General features: G+C 43.6%; 1 protein-coding gene across 3 annotated transcripts in view; it reads left to right on the top strand.

Annotated features, from left to right (window-relative positions):
• Positions 1-15699, top strand: part of POLR3B (RNA polymerase III subunit B) — a 115468-nt gene extending 99769 nt beyond the window's left edge. For 2 of the 3 annotated variants that reach the window (XM_024732175.1, XM_024732177.1), the window contains 5 exons: positions 419-522; positions 1455-1621; positions 6944-7057; positions 9786-9959; positions 14894-15699. In XM_024732175.1, coding sequence (XP_024587943.1) covers positions 419-522; positions 1455-1621; positions 6944-7057; positions 9786-9959; positions 14894-15023 — 689 coding nt within the window. In that variant the 3' untranslated portion in view covers positions 15024-15699. The remainder of the gene's footprint in view (positions 1-418; positions 523-1454; positions 1622-6943; positions 7058-9785; positions 9960-14893) is intronic. The other variant, XM_024732176.1, reaches the window with a different exon arrangement.
• The last annotated feature ends 6162 nt before the right edge of the window (positions 15700-21861 follow it).

Genomic DNA, 21861 nt, shown 5'->3' with positions numbered 1-21861 from the left:
GAGAACTCGCGTTCCTGTGCTGTGGGTACGTTAGGTAGCAGATCACAGACTGGCTGACAAGGAGCGAGATTGCCGCTGACTTGCAGTGTCAGGAACGACGATGGGGCTGGGGCGTGGGGAAGCCACTGCTCTCCCCTGTCTGGGGCAAGAGAGGCCGGGCAGACGGCCTGACGGCACGTTGTGTGTCGTGCCAGAAGGCCGACCCGCAGGCTGCAGTGCCTTTCTGCAAGGACAGTCGTTTTTGAACTGTTCGTGTAGCAGGATTGTTGGAAGTTGCTTTTATTACTCTTGATGGAGACCACGGAGAAGGTTTGAGAGCAGTGGTAATAGAGACGGCAGCAGGGAGATCCCAATTAAGTACTGTGTTCTTCCTTTCTGCCGGTTGGCTCTACGTGGCATGAAATCTTCTCTCCCTCAGGTGTCTGTGGCTTGATCGTCCCTCAGGAAGACATGCCATTTTGTGATTCTGGCATCTGTCCGGACATCATAATGAACCCCCATGGCTTCCCATCTCGAATGACGGTCAGTACGGGTTTTTTTGTTTTGTTTTGTTTTTCTGTTTTAGGAAGGAATGTTATCTTTTTTTAAAAAAATAAATTTATTTATTTTTAGCTGCGTTGGGTTTTTGTTGCAGCGCGTGGGCTTCTCATTGCAGTGGCCTCTCATTGCGGAGCACGGACTCTAGGCGCACGGGATTCAGCAGTCGTGGCACACGGGCTCAGTAGTTGTGGCTCGCAGGCTCTAGAGCGCAGGCTCAGCAGCCACAGTGCACAGGCTTAGTTGCTCCGCGGCATGTGGGATCCTCCGGGACCGGGGCTCGAACCCGTGTCCCCTGCATTGGCAGGAGGACTCACAGCCACTGCGCCACCAGGGAAGCCCAGTTAGTATGGTTTTCAGAGGCGTTGTCTTTAAGGAAAAAGGCAGGCAGTTGGTTTGTAGTGAGCGGAGGAGATGGGGCCCTGAAACTGGTTTTCGGAAAGGGCCCTTTTACCTCTTGCCAAATAAATAGGTCCCTAGACCCTGACAGTGGGGGCTAATCTCCTCTACAGAGGGGGTGTGGAGAGGTCTGGGCTTCCCTTCTAGAGCAGTCTTCTGAGTGATGAACTCACCCCTCAACAGAAGAACCCCACGTATCAATGTATCTCCCTTTCTGTGGTTACCATTCTGTCATCCTGGCTCTGACACTTACCAGCTGTGGGACTTCAAAGTTGCTTAACCCCTCTGTTTCCTCAGATGTAAACTGAGGGAGGTAATAGTACCTATCCCATCGGGGTCTTGGAGGCGTAAACTTAGGTCACGGTAAGAGAGGATAAATATTTGCTACTACTGATTTATCACTCTTATTAATAGTAGTAGTCTTATAATCTTTTGGAAGAAACAGGCCAGAGCTAAATAAACAGACAGAATTCCTAAACCACAGGAAGGTGCTCACTTAATTTGTTCACATCCCACAGGTGGGAAAGTTAATAGAGCTGTTGGCGGGCAAGGCCGGCGTGTTAGACGGCAGATTCCACTACGGCACTGCGTTTGGAGGCAGTAAAGTGAAGGATGTGTGTGAGGACCTCGTTCGCCACGGTTATAACTACTTGGGGAAAGACTATGTTACCTCTGGCATCACGGGGTGAGTATGTGTTTAGAAAAGGAAAATTACGATTTTATTAAAGTAAAAGTATGATTTTATTAAAGTAAAAGGATAAAAGTAAAAATATGATAAGGCATAAGAGCCCTTAAGATATATGGCTTTACTCCTTTAAGAAATCTGATACAAGAAAATCCAGATTTACGGTGGACGTGGCAGCTAAGCTATGGTGGTAGTGATTTTGCGGTATGTGTGTATCACATCAACACGTTGTACACCTTACATGATGTTATTTGTCAATTATATCTCAGTGAAACTGGGGGAGGGGAGAAAAGAAAGTCCAAATTTAGAAAACTAATAAACTAAGGAGTGCCCTTTTGCCGATAAGGCTCCCATTTAAAAAGTAGAAAGATCTTACTTACCAAAATAGGATTTCTGCACAGCTTTTAAAGAACACATCAGTTGTCTATAATACAAAATCTCTTAACTGTTGGCCTTTCTCTGCACTACTGTGATGAATATCAGATACTTAGTGCTCTGACAGGTAGCCTGAGGCGTAACATTTGCGCGTTCATTCACCGATGACGTGTTAAACACCTAACATGTGCTGGGTACTAAGTATGTAACAGTGAACAAAATAGACATGGTCCCTGACCTAGGGGGCTGACCACTGAGATTTGTTACTAGACATTAAAAAATAAGACAAGAAGTAACTTCTCAGCAGGGCCTACCCTGACTACTTACTTTAAAACCACAACTCAGTGTTGCCCATTTCCTGCTGTATTTTTCTCTGTAGCATTCATCATTATCAAGTAATGTAATAATACCATATAATAGCACTATCTGTCTCTCCAATGGGAATGTAACCTACATGAGAGCAGGGCTTGTCTGTTTTGTTTACTGTTTTATTTCCAGTGTCTAGCACAGAGCCTGACATACAGCAGGCACTCCATAAATGCTTGTTGAATAAAGGAATGAAAACAAATCAACACAAGTACAAATAGCTCTCACCAAAATGAAACCAAAGAATAGGTTAGAAGACCCCTGTGAGGAGGTGGCTATTTCAGTGGAGATACGAAGGATGAGAAGAGACATTTGGAGAGTGTTTCGTGCAGGGGAGAAGCGTTTTGAACACCTTACAAGGGGCAGAGCTTGGGAAGTTCAGGGAAGTGGAAGAGGCAGCGGCTGCAGCCTGAGGGGAGGCTGGAAAGCAGCCTGAAGGGAGACACAGCAGAGCGCTGGGTCTTCCTGGTTCCCTGGAGAAACAGATGTCCCTGAGGTTACCCTGAATGATCAGGTTTTCAAGCTTGACTCACACATGGTTTTAAAGGATCGAATCAGTTGCTTAAATTAAGACCCACTTACATATTTTATGCCAGATAAAACTCTGGGACATAGCATTTATACCGTTCTTCTGAGGTTTCAAACTGCTCGAGCACAAGTGAAACTCAGCGTGGAAGCATGTGTGAAAACACAGAGCTTGATGTTAGTGCTGCAAATAGACTATCCAGATATGACGAAAATGGCCAAAATCTGTATCTGTTAAAAATATTGCCTGCTTTCTCAAATGACCTATCTAGACTGTAATAATGTGGATTTCTTTAGGTGTATCATAGTTGAGGTGTTACAGGAAATCACATTACAGGGCAAGAGTGATGGTCCATTTCAAAATGATTCAGTGAGGTAACTATGGTCCATTTCAAAAAAACAGTTATCACTGCTAAACTGATCATTTTGGTCTTTGCTTCTCATCCAGAAATAATGCAGTAGTTGACCAGAAAGTATGCAAAACCAGTGAATCAATTTGGTGGACCTTCTGAACATAACTTTACTGGAAGATTTGGATGGGTTGTGCTCTGCTTCCTATGGACAGCTGTAGGCTCTGTCTGCACCACCTTCCCCAGTGCCCCCAGCCAATAAGTGTTTTCACTTCTTTGCCATTCATCTCAGTTGCAAAGTTTGAGAAACACTACTTTAGCTTGTTAGTTGAAAGTTTCATAAAGGGCTTAAAACCATATTCACCCACCAGCTTTCATCCCTTGTCACATTTTCGAGTATAGCTAGGAGGAAAAATTGCATCTGGCTTTATTCAGTTAATGATAGAATGGCATTAGGTGACAGAGTTCTAGAAATTCTACTGTGAGCAGCCATACAGTGGAGGAATTAGAATCATTTATTATTAAAGCTGGAAAGAACTTTAGTCTGACCCCCTTGTGGTACAACTAAGAAAACAGATAAAGAGGTCTTTATCTCAGGGACTTTATGCAGGGACTTCCCTGGAGGCGCAGTGGTTAAGAATCTGCCTGCCAGTGTAGGAGACACGGGTTCAACCCCTGGTCTGGGAAGATCCCACATGCCTCAGAGCAGCCAAGCCCGTGTGCCATAACTACTGAGCCTGTGCTCTAGAGCCTGCAAGCCACAACTACTGAGCCCATGCACCACAGCTACTGAAGCCCGTGCACCTTGACCCCGTGCTCCACAACAAGAGAAGCCACCGCAATGAGAAGCCTGTGCACCACAACGAAGAGTAGCCCCCACTCGCCGCAACTAGAGAAAGTCCATGCGTATCAAGGAAGACCCAACGTAGCCAAAGATAAATAAATAAAAATAAATTTATATTAAAAAAAAAAGCTTTCCACTGTCAAAGCACTTAAATATTCACTCTCTTTTTAAACTCTTACTACGGATTTTCTAAAGGCTCATGAGTCAGCTCTGTGACAGACGTTTACTGAGTATCTGTTGTGTGGCAGGCAGGGTCATTAGTGCAGGGGCCACAGTGACAAGGAGATGAAGTGCTTATTCTGCGGCATTTACTTCTTCTGGGGAAAACAGGCGATAATTAGAGAAGTAACAAATGTGTACTTTAATAGCAAACGGTGACAAGTGCTCTGAAGAACATAAAACCAAGGTGAGAGTTGAGACTGCACTGGCACTGTGTTGCTGGGGTGGGAGGAAGGCACCTCTAGAGAATGTGATTGGGGCGCACCTCTCGGAGGAGGTGAAGGGTTTGGCAGGGCCATGTGAATACCTGGTGGAAGAATGTTTCGGGCAGAGCTGACAGTAAGCACAAAGGCCCTGGGGCAGGTGGGCTTGCTACATTTGAGGAACAATGAAGAGGCCAGTGCTGCTGGAGTAGAATGAGCGGTGAGGAAGGGGAATAGCAAATGAGTCAGGTGGACAGGAGCCAGGTTGTGTTAGACCTTGTGGCCGTGACACAATATTTGGGTGATGCAGAGTCTGAATGTAATGGGAAACCATTGGGAATTTAGAGCAGAAAAATGACCTGCTATGATTTATGATTTAGAAGGAATCACTCTGGCTTGTTGTGTGAAGAATAGATTGTTGAGGGATAAGAGTGGAAGCAAGGAGGCCAACTGGAGGATTGTCTGCAGTCGTCCAGGCAAGAAAGGATGGTGGCCTGATGAGGGTGGCAGCAGTGAAGGAGGGACTGTCTTGTTCACACTGTTTCACAACCTGTTTAAATTTTTTTTCACTATTTTTTTAACTGAATGAACGATTCTTTAAATTCTATGGTACTTTACAGTTTTCAAAAGTTTCACACATGATTTCATATAATCCCATAATAACCCTTTTTTCCTACCCCTATATTGCCCCTCCCCCTCCCTTTCCCCACTGGTAACCACTAGTTCTCTATATCTGTGAGTCTCCTTCTTTTTTGTTTTATTCACTAATTTGTTGTATTTTTTAGATTCCACATTAAGTGATATCATCCAGTGTTTGTCTTTGTCTGACTTATTTCACTTAGCATAATGCCCTCCAAGTCCATCCATGTTGCTGCAGATGGCAAAATTTCATTCTCTTTTATGGCTGAGTAGTATTCCATTGTGTGTATGTGTGTGTGTGTGTGTGTGTGTGTGTGTGCGTGCGTGTGTGTGTATATATATATATATATACACATACATATACACAAATATATGTATATATATATATATATATACACACACGCACACACACACACACACACACACACACATACACCACATATCCATTCATCTGTTGATGGACACTTAGATTGCTTCCATACCTTGGCAATTGTAAATAATTTTAAAATTTGTATGGAAACACAAAAGACCCGAAATAGCCAAAAAAATCTTGAGAAAGAAGAACAGAGCTGGAGGAATCGTGCTCCCTGACTTCAGCCTATACTACAAAGCTGCCATAATCAAAACATTATGGTACTGGCACAAAAACAGACACACAGATCAATGGAACAGGATAGAAAGCCCAGAAATAAATCTACACACTTATGGTTAATTAATCTATGACAGAGGAGGCAAGAATATACAGTGGAGAAAAGACAGTCTGTTCAGTAAGTGGTGCTGGGGAAACTGGATAGCTACATAAAAAAGAATGAAATTAGAACATTCTTTAACACATACAAAAATAAACTCAATGGAAAAAAAAAACCCAGTGGATCAAAGACTTAAATGTAAGACTAGATACTATAAAACTTCTAGAGGAAACATAGGCAAAACACTCTTTGACATAAATTGCAGCAATATTTTTTTGAATTCGTCTCCTAAAGCAAACAAAAGCAAAAATAAACAAATGGGACCTAATTAAACTGAAAAGCTTTTGCACAGCAAAAGAAACCATCAACAAAACGAAAAGAAAACCTACTGAATGGGAGAAGATATTTGCAAATGATATGACCGATAAGGGGTTAATATCCAAAACATAAAAACAACTCATACAACTCAACATCAAAAAAAGCAAAAACCCGTTTTAAAAATGGGCAGAAGAACTGAATAGACATTTCTCCAAAGAGCACTTGCAGATGGCCACCAGGCACATGAAAAGATGCTCAACATCTCTAATCATTAGGGAAATGTAAATCAAAACTACAGTGAGAATCACCTCACACCTGTGAGAATGGCTGTCATCAAAAAGAACACAAATAACAAATGTTGGCGAGGATGTAGAGAAAAGGGAACCCTCATACGCTGTTGGTGGGAATGTAAATTGGTGCAGCCACTGTGGAAAACAGTACGGAGGTTTCTCGAAAAACTAAAAATAGAATTACCATATGACCCAGCAATTCCACTCCTGGGTATATATCCAAAAAAACCAAAAACACTAATTCGAAAAGATACTGCACCCCAATGTTCATAAATTTTTATTTCTTAATTGAGCAGTACATCTTTTATTGCATCCATGGTACTTTTATATTTTCAGTTCTAGCATATTTGTTCACTGCAGACTGAAAATCACTCTCTTCCATTCTTTCAGTCATAAACTTGTTCATAAACAAATAAGGGCCTGCCAGTGATGAGTCCTAGAAAAGGCTGTCTCTTGTTAGCCCAAACTTAGTTTCTTAACCTAAAACTCTGACCTTTTTTGCAGTGAACCCTTGGAAGCATACATCTATTTTGGCCCCGTGTACTATCAGAAACTGAAACACATGGTGCTCGATAAGATGCATGCCCGGGCCCGGGGACCACGAGCTGTCCTTACCAGGTAAGAGAAAAGCATTTATAATGCGGTTAAGTCTACCTTGCATTTCTCGGATATAGCAATAGGCAGATGTCAAAATTTGGGGTTTTAGGCATCAAAAATCACATACGTCTGATTAAAATGAAAAAATAGCAGCCAATTAAAAATCAATTCATAGGTGCAAGAGCAAGCCCACCATAGGTGTTGCCAGTAGTCTCCTAACAGAGTCATTTGCATTTATGCACCAGTTTAAATATGGTCCTATTTTACAAGGTTCAAATATAGGAATGTAGGTACACTTTACGTGAACACATATCGATACACCTGCATGCTCCCATGTGTACACAGAAAACACATACATACGTTATTTGGTGGCGAGGCCACAACTGTCATTTTTTAAAACTGTTACTGGAGCATAAGGCACCTGTACTTGCATGCTTATTAGAATAAGCTCTGGGAGGTTAAAGTCCACATGTGCCCTTTCACCGGTGTGTCCTCAATTCCAAGCACAATGTCTGTGTGTTGATGAATGGGTACAGTTGTTGGGAAAGGGAATTATAATTACTAGGTTTCACATGTTCTTAGTACTGCATCTTCCAGTTGGAGAAGCAGGGTGTAGGGCAGTGGTTCTCACCCAGGGGCGATTGTGCCTCCCAGGGGACATTTGACAGTGTCTGAAGACATTTTGGGATGTCACAACTGGCGGGTGGCGAGGAAGCTACTGGCTTCCAGTGGGTGGAGACCAGGGATGCTGCTGAACATCCTACAATGCACAGGCCAGTTCTCACCACAGAAACTTACCCGGCTCAATCTGGCAGTAGTGCCGAGGTTGCCAGAGAGGGTGGGCCTGGGGAGACAGACAGACATGGATGTGAACTCATCTCCACCGTATACCGCTTCCACCAGCCCTGGACACATCACTTCGCTCCTCTCAGCTTCAGTTTCTCCCGTATGTGAAGTGGAGACGGTAACTCCCACTTGGCAGCGTGCTGGTGAACGTCAGGTGTTTTAAAATAGAATGCATACAGTGCCATTCATGGGAGGGGCCCAGCAAATACCCAGTTCCCTGCGCACTCTGACCTGGCACTGCAACTCTCCCCTGAATGCTGTCCCCTCCAGAACTTCCGTTTCAGTTACAACATCCAAAAAGTATTTCAGGGAATTCTCCGGTGGTCAGGACTCCGCGCTTCCACTGCCTAGGGCCTGGGTTCGATCCCTGGTCTGGGAACTAAGATCCCACAAGCCGTGCGGCACGGCCAAAAAAAGCAACAAAAACAAAACAAAACTATTTCAGAGTAACATATTTCAAAATACGTTTCCTATTTTTTGCCTTGTGTAAAAAACGTTGCTGCTTTAGAATTACTTTTGTGTATTCCATATGAATCTGCCTGGAGTGTATTTTGTAGTCTGTGATCTCAGTTGGTTAAAATCCAAGTTTTGGGTTCTGCCCACATGCGATCAGACCCCCTTCACTTGTCCAGTGACCACAGGTGTAGGGATGCCCCCGACTCCCACCCTAGATCAAAACAGATATCGTGCTCAGTTATGAAGTGGCTACTATAATGTGTTCATTTAGACCTATTTGTAAGTTTTTCATAGGTAGATTTTCTTTCAACAAATAATCTACGATTTGATTTCCCATTGTAACTTTCAACAACAGAAGGTAACATTTCAGCATGGGCTGGTGTACACTGTGTTTACCTTCTTAAATCTTTGGGAAACTGGAGGCAACAACAAAGATTAAAAATGCTACGGAATGAAGCAAACAAGAGGTTTACAGTCCACTCCTGCTCAGACTACCTCTAAGGACTGTCACTCCAAAATCAACCAGCCAGGGAGCTTGCTTTTTTCTTTTTCTCTTTCTTTTCTTTACTTTTTTTTTTTTTAAATAATTTCTGTCATCAGTACCTAGGTGGGATCTAGGTGGGTTTGCCTGAGTTGTTTCAGAATCCCCTAATTTTACCTACATCTCTGGGTCTTGGATTCCTAACCTTTTAAAGTATTCTCAAGCCCAGCAGATACATAAACCACAGGGAGTCCATTCAGGGGGCTAATAGCTTCCCAGTTCTCATACAAGAAGGAGCGACCTGAATGGGACACACAGAACTTTCCCAGTCTCTGGGAAACCTCCCATCTGGCTCAGGTACTCCATCCTTCCAGATGATTCCTGATCTATTCCAAATTTTATAAAACTCTCTTTGCTTCTTTCCATGCTCAATTTATTTCTTAATAGTAAAGCTCTTCCCTGGAGCCCTGGCAATAACAATTGGGGACCCACGATTCTTCCTTAGTGCGTTCTGCTTAGTTTTTCTGCCTTTAAATAACAGAGAACTGAGACATCTTTGAAAGTACTCAAAAGACATTCTACCCTGATTTGAGGACTATACTGTGCTAATAATGATGAAAGTGATGGTAATAGTTAATGCTAGCACTGCTGTTTTATATGATTATATATTAATTTATTATTATATCACAGAATATTATGTAACTATTATTTCTATCTAATAATAATAATAGCAACCACTAGTGTTACATCTCTTCTCCTTCAAGCCTCTTTGGGATAGGTTGTCTAACATGCGCTTTACAAATGAGGCTGAGAGGCTGAGCAGCCTGCTTTTGGTCACTGTCTAAAAGCAGTTTGAATCCCGGTGAGCCCACTCTGAAGCCTTGTGCAAGATCTCAGCTAGTGTGTGTTGCTGCCTCTTTGTTTGTTTAGTATAATAATAACACATTTGTCTAACTTGTTTCGAAGGCAACCTACTGAAGGGCGATCTCGTGATGGTGGTTTGCGTCTTGGAGAAATGGAACGTGACTGTTTAATCGGTTATGGAGCAAGTATGCTTTTACTAGAGAGACTGATGATTTCAAGTGATGCCTTTGAGGTTGATGTCTGTGGGCAGTGCGGACTTCTTGGGTACTCCGGCTGGTAAGTGGATACCACGTGTCTCTCATACCACATCCCTTGCCTCTTAAATCACAGCTCAGAGTTTGGATCATACCCACGTATTCTCCAGCCTTCCCCATCCAGACATTCCTGGAATTGGGGATTCTGTATGTACATGCTTAGCTTGTCTGCCTAATGTTCTGCTGTCTACAGCCACTAGAGTTTAAGCTCCCAAGGAGACTTTATTTTCTTTTTAATATGATCTCGAGTACCTTTTATAACACCGTTTATCTGTAAAAATCCTAGCAGATTCAGAATTACAGCATATTTTAACTGGCAGCCTTTAATGGAAGACTGTGTTGAATGCCCTCGTTTAACCTCAAACCCAAAGAACCAGGTATGTTGCCCCAGCTCTTATAGCAAGTTGGTGACAGAGCCAGGATGTTGTCTGTACTCTCTCTGCTTTACACTTGGACTGTGAATTCCATGAAGACAGAGACCATGTCTGTCTCAGTCATTCACTCAACAAACATTTAGTAAGAATCTGCTAAGTTCAGACACTGTTCTAGGCCCCAGAAATACAGTGGGGAATAAGACAGATGAATGGCTGCTCACAGGGAGCTTATCTTCTAGCTCATTCTAACTCCAGTCTGTCTTGTTTACCCATGCTTCTCCAGCCTGTGACCTGGTTGTTGCTAAATAAAATATAATTGCTTAGGATTGTCAATAGGTAAATTATGTAACTCGTAAAGTTTGTAATTTCTGTGTAGAGCTCAGTACACAAAGGCCAGCTGAAAAGATGTTGCTACATATTTTTTTGTTGGTGTTTGTATAGTTAGAACACCTTTCTTCCTTGTAATGGTTCCACTCTACCACCAAAGGGCAGCTGCTCTGTTTAGGGTTAGTCGTGATCCAGGAGAGCCCCGAAGTACTCCTGTAGGCAGGAGGGCTGGTAGTTCCCCAGTCTCTACTCACTCTTCCATCAGAGATGAGGTCTAACAGGTATATAAGCCAGATGCTGCGGGGACCGGAAATAGCCTCAACTCCCTCATCAGCCCTCACCCACCCTCCCAGAGACCCTTTTCCCTGGCCGGGGGTGGGGCATCCTCAGAAGGACAGGGTTAGGCCCAGATGAGCATTCATTGCCAGAGTCTGAGGAATACAGGGGCCAACTTTTTGCCATCTTAACGCTGCCAGTTTCTTGGCGAATGAAAGCAAATCAAGAGTCTGAATGAGTGAGCTTCTTAGAACACAGTATACACCTTGCTAGGTAAATGACAAAACCCTTTAGCCAATTATTTTATGATTCTTTTGGTGTAGAAGAGTTAACGAGAAGAAATCGTTGTCTGTTTCTTCTTGTCTGTGAAGAAATAGTTTCATTTTAAAAACTAACGCAAGAGGTGGCTATTTGCAGTTCGTTCCTTTCATAAGGTGGCAGGGAAGAGGTGACATTATTCTAAGCATAAGCCTGAGTGTTTCTTATATCAGTGACATGGAGCAGATGTTTCAGTTCTGAGATGTCTTTTTGTCTCTTGAAATGCATATTGAGTTTGCATTTTATTGTCCTGGTTGTGTACCAACAGCAACAAAAAAGTATAATAGGAAGGTGCCTGGAACCTAGGTCTTAGGTCTTCAGAGTTGGCACAAGGATTTTTAAGTAATTTATTTTGAAAAGATGGTACAGAGGAGTCATTTTATTAAGAATAGGGATCATGAAACTTCAAAAAGAGTTTCCTTTTCTTTTCCATTCTCCTCACATTCCCTCCCATGCCCCCTAACGGAAGAAGAAGGAGAGAGAGAAAGGGAGAAAGAGAGAGAGAAAAAGAAAGGAAGCAGTAGACCAGCTTCCTTCATGCCCTTTGAAAACCTTCCCCTCTCTTCCTCTGAATACTCAGGGAAACTCACATAAACTGTAATTGATCCCAACATTATTCTGTTAAATTCATATCTCCTTTCCTGCTTCGTTTCTGTCTCATTTAGAGATCATCTGATGGCAGTGCCTGATTTTGAAGCTCATGTGTTCAATGTGTATTGTATTTGAAATCCTTTGAAAGAGGACTAAATCAGGTTACACTGTTGAAGGGTCTCTACTGTAATTAAACAGACCTGGATATACCATATGTCTGATTTTGAGTGGCCTACTTATACCCTCGTTGCCAACAGAAAAAAATCCTCATCCAGTCTGGTAGTCTAGCAGCCTGCTCGCGCTTTCTGGCAGAGGAGCGTAATGATGCTGTCATTTTCCCGTCGTTCGTTACCTGATCGCGTGTGATGGGTTGTGTGGGAGGGAGCACAGGCGTTTGTTGGAGGAAGTCGGTCTTTAATGAACAGCACAATGGAGGCTGAGTAATTAGAGCAGTTCAGAACCTTGAAACTGGCCTTTTGTCAGTGATTTGCACATTAGTAAGGCATTGCTATGGGGATGTTTACAGCAAGACTGTTGTTCTGCAGAAGACATGGAGGGCATAAGTCACAAAAGAGAGGAAAACTGCTGAGAGAAGAAAATCCCTATTAAGATAATTAGCTTGTAGAGGATATTTTACTGGACAGTCATTCCTCATGTGAAGCCACAGGCCGCCTCCTTTTGCTGCTTTTCCCTAAAAAATCAGTTTATTGTATTGTTGTTTGGGTCAAGTTTCTTTCTTTGGAAATCTTTCAGAAATAGGGTAAAAATTTTAATATTTTTCTTTATGTGTGTGTATATATATATATATATATATATATATATATATATATACACGCATATGTATGTATGTGTATACATGCTTTGGAACATTTTAAATGATGGAGAAATATTTAATAATAGAGAAGATTAGTGGGCTTTCTGGATTATGAATCAGCACATATGGAAGTTTTAAGTGGATTAGCTTGACCTGAAGTCACCAGGTAATGTACTGGACAGGAGAATCAGCAAGAAGTTGCCCCAGTTAAGTCCATTTCTCCAGTTTAATTACAGCATGAACATGATTCCTGGATAAATTAGATCAACCCAAGCACATTAAAAACATAATTCTTAAACTATAATGCATTAAAGAGGTCTTTAGGTAATCTTTTGGGAAAAAGTCATCCACCATGTTCCTGTTATTACTGTTGATGGAATCAAATCTCCACAGTGCTTGTTAAGGCCTCTGCAAGTCCCCTAGTGGGGACCGAGCACAGGTCCATCATGGCTCATCCCTTTTCCATACTCTTCTCCTCAAGAAGTTCGTATCTGTATACTCACTCACCACCACATTCAAATTCTCAGCCTTAATGCTTTTCTTTTCTAAAATAATAAAGCTTTATTTTGCTGGTGGTGAAAATGATCCCTGCTCTTTGTAAAATATTCAAAGTTATAAAAAATGTTAATGATATATATATATATATATATATAAAGAAGAAATACAAACAGTCACACTAATTTGTACCATCCACAGATGACCACTATTAATATTTTAGTGACTCTTTTGGGGACATCTCTGTTTGCCAGTAGTCCTGTACCCTTCTTTATTTTCAGTCATGAGCCCTTTTGAGATTCTGATAACAGTATAAAAGTAAAAATACGTACACCAAAAAATCTTGTTACATATGATTTTGGGGCTTCATACATTTACTGAAACCCCCCCTTGTGATCACACTGTTTAGCAAACTGCTTTTTCTGCTCCACAGTGTGTCCTGGACACCTTTACATTTCACTAATGTGGGTCTTCAGCATCACGCTTAACGGCTGCACGGGAGTCTTCTGCATAAATGTCCTGTAATCACAGAACAAACTGCTTGTTGGACACATGAGCCATCTCCTGCTTTATGCCGGAGTAGTATGCATACTACTGTGCGTTATAAGTAGTGTGACCGTGAACATTCTCGTGTACATATTTTGCCACTTTTGTGATTACTCAGTGAAATAACACGTGTGTCTACGTTTTTAACACACATCCCTCCAGAAGGGCCTTTACCGTTCACTAAGGAGTCTCGCTCTAGTCCCCAGTCAGCACTGAGTCTTCAAAGCCCTGGTTGCTGTTCCTCTTGCACTCATTTTGCCCCCTGTTGACTGGGAGGACCTAGTTTTCTACATATTAAGTCTCAGGATTTTTACTGGAAACCTATTGTTCCAGATGCCCCAGATCCTTGAGGTATAGGGTAAGGTCCTATTTTGGTCTGAAACCTGAGAAAATAATTCACTTTCTCCCCAGGGACCCTTCTTTAGTTGTAGCTATTGACTAAGATCTAGGTTCAGTTCACTGGCTCTTCCTGAAGGAAAAGAAAATCCTAATTGGAAGAGCAGGCACAGTGGTCAGGAGCAGGTGCTGTTGTGAGGATTAAATGAGAATATACGCACACGCACGCGCACACAGGTTCCTTGGTTTCGCACAGGGGCCAGCACGTTGTTCAGTGCAGTGGCTTCCAGGACTAAGAGAAATAACCACACTTGAAGAGTGCTGGAAAAATAGGTAGCATTTGATTGGGTACCACCTTTCTATATGAAAGTCTTCTCTTTCCCATCACACTTCAAGCATTTCAGTGACAGAAATCAAATTGAGCATCTTGTCTAGAATAGTATAGAGTAGTAGGTGCTTTTCACATACATGGACATGGATTCAATCGGTTTGGAACTCTTTCAACAATAAAAAACGTCTAAATCTGAGTAACACTCAGACGGTTCAGATTTCTGGGCCTCATTCAAAATAAATACATAGGCAGATATTTTGCATTTTGAGGAGAAAGGTCTAGAAGTGTGGAAGTACTGATTAAAATTCCATGCTTTTAAAACTGGGGGAGTGATATTGTTTTGTTCTTTCTTTTGCTGCCTTGGATGCTGCTTTTTATTTTGGGGGCACATACATACATATTTGATAGTGTGACTGAACACTGAGGAATAGAAAACGAATGAACTTGATAGGATGGTCATGGAATTTTCAGAGCAAATCCTCACTTCCTGTGTGCAGGCCCCTACCTCTGAGTTGCTGTCCGTCTAACACAGCTGACTTGGGTTTCAGGTGCCATTTCTGCAAGTCGTCCTGCCACGTGTCCTCCCTGCGCATCCCGTACGCCTGCAAGCTGCTCTTCCAGGAGCTGCAGTCGATGAACATTATCCCCAGGTTGAAACTGTCCAAGTACAATGAGTAAGGATGGAAAAAACGGTTATTTAAAGAGAATAGTTGGTATGTTAAACACAGTGGAAAGCGGAAGGGTGGAAGGCATGAGGACCACTTCTGCTCCCGGGAATAATTCCTTTGAATGTTCTCTTTCTCTGCAAAAACAAACCAACAACAACAACAGAAACCCCACGAAATTGATGGAGAGGCTTTTTGTACATTAGGAGACTGGCTGAACAACCTCGATCAACAAGCCTCGGGCCACGGAGGAGGTGCCAACGACATGGACTGTAACAAAGTCTCTCATCCGTGTACTGAATGTGATTCACGAGTGGACATGACCTAAAAGATAAATAAACTTTTATTTATGTTCTGGTATCTTGAAATTTACTCATTAGAAAGACCTTCCTCCTTAAAAAAAAAAAAATGTTTGGGGTTAAATAAAACTCAGATTCTTATGAAGCGGGCAGGACGTGAAGAATCTTTTTGAGTTGGTTGACTCGGCCTTTGTCCAGGAGGCTGATCTGAGCAGTATCTGAAGGAAAGACAACTGCGGGAAGCTGGGAAAGCGAATGGTAAGAGGGTTGCGGTTCTTATCTTGTGCGGTGAGGAGATAAATTTTCCCAACAAATGAATCTTGTCTGTATATACCCAACTTTTTAATTCTAACCTTGGTAAAGATAATAAATGTCTTCCTACCATCTTAAGCAAGTTTGCCAAGGATGTCACATTTTCTTAAGGACTGCTACTCTTCTGAACCTCCGTGATCATACCATACAATAATATTTGTTGAATATCTGAAAATAATTCCGTGGATGCTCTGTAAGTTTTCTGTCCTTTCCATTCCTGCCAGGCTGTTAGCTGTCCATTTTGTTTTTAATCTGACAGCCTTCTTCATCCAATTCTAGGTTGTTCTTAATTGCTGTGCCCTGAAGGCAGATCAATATTTGTGTTAGGGATTGTTTATAAAATAAGTCAGAAAAGCTTTGAGTAATGGTCTGAGGCTGCATTCCCAGCATGCCACATTGAACATGTCCCACAGAATATTAATAGACATCATACACCAACAGGAATCAAGGTCCAGTGTCAAATAAGGTTGAAAAACTGCGTGTATCCCAGTTAAACATGCCAAGGACTTTTTCAAAGCCTTTTATCAAGCTACTGTGTGCTGGGACTCTTCAAAAGAGGGAGCCAGGCTAGTCACTGACTTGAGAACCCAACCTTGACAGTCTCACTCAGGTGTAAGAGTCCTCGAGGCTTCACAGGACACGCTCCAGGGGAGTAAACCTTCCCCAGACATCTCCGAGTGTCTCCATTCCCCTCAGGGACTCAGTAGGATTACGAGGGCAGAGGAATTTGAATGCCCAGGTCTTCAGTTCTGTCGGTGGTTCCTTCCTTGCATCTGGCTTTGTCATTCTCAAAAGTGATGGTGCCTAAAGATGACTGAATTAGATTGAATGTATATGTACTGCACTTTGTGAGCCATGTAAGGAGCTTTGTAGGGTGATTCTGACTATTTCCCGTTATGTGACAACTCCACTTATCAACTCTGCTGAAGACGCCGTTGCCCTGCCCTGTGAGGCATGCCACGTCAGTGAACACGGGGAAGAGCTGCCAGGACACGGCGTGCTGAGTGGCATGGGGGTTACGTCACAGCACTCGGTACCTCCCTTGTGTGAGGCCCTGTACTGAGGATAGAAGGGGCAGGACATGACCTCTGCCCTAAGGAGCTCAGAACCCACTGGAGGAGGCCAGGACATCAGCTAGGAACGCTGTCCCTCAATCAGTGCTAAGGCTTAACCCCGGCAGTGCTGAGGGAGCTCCCAGGGCAAATGATTAGCTGTGCTCTGGAAATTCAAGAACACTTCACAAGTGTGATTATGCCCTTTCTACAGCTAAAGAAACTGAGGCACCAGGACAGGATTAAAGACGCAGATGTAGAGAATGGACTTGAGGACACGGGGAAGGGGAAGGGTAAGCTGGGACAAAGTGAGAGAGTGGCATGGACTTATATACACTACCAAATGTAAAACAGATAGCTGGTGGGAAGCAGCTGCATAGCACAGGGAGATCAGCTGGGTGCTTTGTGTCCACCTAGAGGGGAGGGATAGGGAGGGAGGGTGGGAGGGAGATGCGAGAGGGAGGGGATATGGGGATATATGTATATGTATAACTGATTCACTTTGTTATACAGCAGAAACTAACACACCATTGTAAAGCAATTATACTCCAATAAAGATGTTAAAAAAAAAAAAGAAACTGAGGCACCAAGTGGCTGACTCACCTAGGGCCCTACCACTAACAGGGAACAGTACGGGCCTTGAAACCAGGCTTCCCGATTTGTAGGGCTCTCTGGGTTTCATCCATGATTCTGTGTTTCAATCACTAAATGTAACAATTTTTTTTATTCAGATGCCACTGAGTATTTGAATTTCTTAAACATCTTTTTTCAAAAACAGTTCAGGCAGTTCTGATCATTTTGAGAGTAGTCGCCTAACCTAGGAAGTCAGTTCTCCACGTTATCAAAGATCTAGAAAGTGTGAGTTCCAAACTGAGACATCCTTAGAGGAAAAAATTGTGTCGGGTTGATAATTTCAAAAACTAGCAAATACTACATTTGAATAGCTAGTTGACTAAATAATATATTAATAAAAAGAGGCCAGAATTGGTGTTAGTCCTACTACAGTTTTATTTTGGTATTTGTAAGTTCCTTGTTTTAAAAACTACCAGTTAGATTTCCATTTCCAGTAATGACAGTAACCTTTTGCAGGCCACCCTCGAAGCACTTTTTCCCTCAAGGCTTTGCCAGGCTGGAATTGGCACAAGGATGAGAGGCTAAAAAGCCAGGTCAAAGCCGCTGAGAGGCTGCACCCCTTTCCCAAGCTTTGGCAGAGTCCAAGGGCTGGGGAGACAAAACTGCAGGCTCAGAGTGGCCAAGACACCAGGCCTAGAAAGGCCAAGATCCCAACTAGAAAGAGAGCTCACTGAGGCGAACCCAACCTTCCCACCACTTTTTCCCTTGTATTAGTCCGCTCTGGCTGCTGCAACAGGATGCCACAGAACTTCTCACAGTTCTGGAGGTTCAAAGTCCAAGATCAAGGTGCTGACAGATTTGGTCTTTGGTGAGGACTCTGCTCCTTCCTGGCTGCAGACGCCCACCTCTCACTGTATCCTCCCGTGGCCTCTCCTTTGTGTTAGGAGACTGAGCAGTCTCCAGGTCTCCTCCTCTCCCTCAAAGAACACCAGTCCTATTGGAGTAGGGCCCCTGTGACCTTATTTAATGTTAGTCACCTCCTTAAAGGCTCTGTCTACAAATACAGTCACACGGGGAGCTGGGGCTTCAACGTAGGACTTTTGGAGAGACCCAGTTCAGTCCGTTATACCCCTAAAGACATTTGCCAGCTCACAGCAGCCCTGGCTGAACTGCTAGCAGTTTTTGTTTTTGTTTTTTTTTGTGGTACGCGGGCCTCTCACTGTTGTGGCCTCTCCCGTTGCGGAGCACAGGCTCCAGATGCGCAGGCTCAGCGGCCATGGCTCACGGGCCCAGCCGCTCCGCGGCACGTGGGATCTTCCCTGACCAGGGCACGAACCCGCGTCCCCTGCATCGGCAGGCAGACTCTCAACCACTGCGCCACCAGGGAAGCCCTGCTAGCACTATCTTTTAAAGCTGAATGTGCCCAGCAGTCCCTTTCCTGGGTGTGTGTGGGCCCGGCAGAAAAGTGTGTGTATGTTATCAGTAGGCGTGAGCAGAAATGTTTCTAATAGCACTATTGTAATGGCCCTGACTATAAATAACCACTGCCTATTAACAATGGAATAAATCAGTTGTGGGATGTTTGCACAGTGGAACACTATATAGTGATGAAAAGCCTCATACAGTATCACGGATAATCTCACAACTGTAATAGTGGGTAAAAAAAAAAGTTAAATACAAAGGAATACATACTGGATCAGTTCCATTTAAATTCAAAAACAAGCAAAACTAATCTACGATCTAAGAAATCTTGATAACAGTTCCTGTGCAGAGTGGGTGGCTGGTGACTCTGTAGTACAGGAAGGGGGCTTCTAGGGTGCTGGCCATATTTTTTTGACCCGAGTTGGTCACATGGGTGTGTTAATGAAAATGCACTGAGCTGTATACACAGGATTTTTCACTTTTCTGAATATACATTATACTTCAACAAATAAGTTTTTTATAAGAACAGAGGTTCTAAACCTGTGTTTGTCTCTTCACTTAATAGTTTTGTCACCCCAAATATGTTATCTTTGCTTTAGTTTACCCATCTTCAAAATGGGAAAAATAACAGTACTGACAGCCAGAGACATTTTTAGGGTTAAATGAGATAATACATCTAAATGACTCAGCGCAGTACCTGGCACGTAACGCGTGTTCACAAGTGCTTGTTACTGTTCTCACTGATAGTCCCATACTCCTCACAGCGCTGCCAGGACTGGCCTTATCCTGCACAGCGTCATCAGGAAAGGGTTAGGAAAAGCAAGCCCCAGGTTTCCTCTGGAAGAAGGAGTTTGGGAACCAGGGCCAAGGGCAGAGACTGTAGGGTTTTACAAAAGCTGTTTGTGAAAGCCGCCCCGTTTCATGGTGATGGGGGGGAAGGAGGGTGCTGGGATTAGAGAGCACACTTCCCCGGAACAACTATTTACCGCTGACATCAAAGTGAGGCCTTTTGTCAGTGTGGGAGTCCCGGAATAGTTTCTGGAAGCCCAGAGAGCCAGGTCTCAAAATGCTTCCATGTGTGAAGAGTCTAGTAAAGGGGGAGAGGGCTTGATTGGGTGCTATATAATGGGATAGTTTTCAGCTGCTTCAGAGCATTTGGGGCCAACACCTTCATTTGCAGTGATGAGTCACAAGAGAATAAGCACAGGAGGGCTGGTGGCTGGGCCCGTCCGCTGCTCAGCCAGCTGAGGAATAGAGAAGCCAGGTTCCGAGAGACCTGTAAGTAAGTCCTTTGTGAGACGGATGGTCAGAAAAGTGACTATAAAAATAGCACCTCTTTACCATCCATATTTACTCCATATGTGTCTTGAGCACAGTTTATTTCATTTGCTGACTAAAAGTTGGATTTTTACTACATCAGTCCCACGGGGCCAAGGTTGGTGGGAAAGTAATGTCAAGCCTTTAAAAAGGCCATTTTAAATGGAGAAAAAAAAAAAAAGCAGTGGCAATCCAGAAGTATATATACTGTTTGTTACCAAAGCCAAGCTACCAGTTTGGGTTTCAGACACAGGCTCCAGAAGCAATTAAGAGATTTGCGTCGGCAGATCAGGTTTATTGTGATCAGGATGTCATGGCAGAAATTCTCAGGACAACCTGAAACTCACATTTTCACTCAGGTCTAAAATCTCAGACCATAATCCAAGGACTTAAAATATTTTTCAAGTCTAGGTAATAGCTCTCATTCCATGCATAATAAATTTTAAGTCTGGTTAACTCCCAATCATCCACATTAATGAAGGCAAGGAGTGGTGTGAATAAATTAACAAGGATGATGGATCCAGAATCTTCTGTATTGGATGCTGGGGTGAAGTTTACATTCACATTTTTAATATAATTTGAGTGGAGGTTTGGTGAATTTGCTATACGTTAAATAGGGACTCCTACGAACACCGTCTTTGAAGAAACTGGAATAATAATACCCTTTACGGTTAAGTAATGATGACAGATCTTTGGAGGGGGTAGGGTACCCTGACTCAAAGTGTGATCCCTGGACCAGCGGCATCAGTGTCACCTGGGAACTTGTTAGGACTTTTGGGTGGAACCCAGCGATCTATGGTTTAACAAGCCAGCCCTCCAGGTGGTTCCAATGCAGGCTAAACGTTGAGACCCACTGTTGTAAGCTACATGAAGAGCTTTGGATCCCATCCTCTCTCAGAGCCAGCCTTTGGATTTTTAGGGGTGCTGAAGAACCCACACTTTGGGAACTAGCTCCCTACTTTCCTCTCTTTCTGTGGCATGACTTCCCCTTAAGCAGCAGGTTGTATTGGACCGCACTTCCCACAGGGCTCCAGCCCCACCTTCCCAGCCTCCCCTACCCCACCCCTGGAGAAGCTCCTCTCCAGCAACCTGGGGTGCTCCTCTCACTTGTGCTAACTGGTTTCTGACTCTGGCCCTGTGGTTTCCGCTTTCTCCTTCTGCAGCTTCTTTCCACTCAGTACCAGATCTGCCTGCCAGCCCCACAGACATGTCCCACATCGAAGGGGGCCTTTCTGAAGTGACGGTCTAGAAAACTCCAGTCTCTGTCCCTGTCCCTGCTGGGCATTTCAGTCTGGTGTCCAGGTCCCCCCAGGGATGCCCCAGCGCCACCTCTCCCCAAGCAAAGCACAAAGTCAGCAGATAAGCTCTGGGTGCTGCACAGCTTCCTTGAGCCCCATGGGCTACCATCACAGTTTGGTGCTGTGATTTTTCCTACTCTTTCCGGGTGCTGAGCCTGCAAGAGTGGGTGTGGGAGCCCCAGAGCCACGTAACCTTGGAGCTGCTGCCTGAACATGAATTGGCAGTGGTGTTGCCAACAGAAGGAGAGGGCAGAGCCACTCTGGCCTTCCTACTCTGTGCATGTGAACGCAGCAGAGGCACCACCATGCCCTGCGCTGGAGCTGGACGCCCAGGTCTTCCCCTGACGTGCCAAGTCTCAGTCTTCTCATCTGTTTCACAGAGTATAACCTACCTGTCCGCCTCCACCACTCCACCCAGGCTTGTACAGGGTCAGAATAGGACCACCCCACAGGTTTGTTGTGATGAGATGAGTTAATTCCGGTGAACAGTGCCTTCCCCCTGGTAAACACTCAATAAAGGTTAGCTTTCCTCTCCCCATATATGTAAACACCAGACTAGACCAGAGTTTCTCAGCCTC

Source organism: Neophocaena asiaeorientalis, unplaced genomic scaffold, assembly GCF_003031525.2.
Source record: "Neophocaena asiaeorientalis asiaeorientalis breed wild unplaced genomic scaffold, Neophocaena_asiaeorientalis_V1.1 scaffold418, whole genome shotgun sequence".
Taxonomy (NCBI): Eukaryota; Metazoa; Chordata; class Mammalia; order Artiodactyla; family Phocoenidae; genus Neophocaena; species Neophocaena asiaeorientalis.
This window is presented reverse-complemented; position numbering and strand designations above follow the sequence as displayed.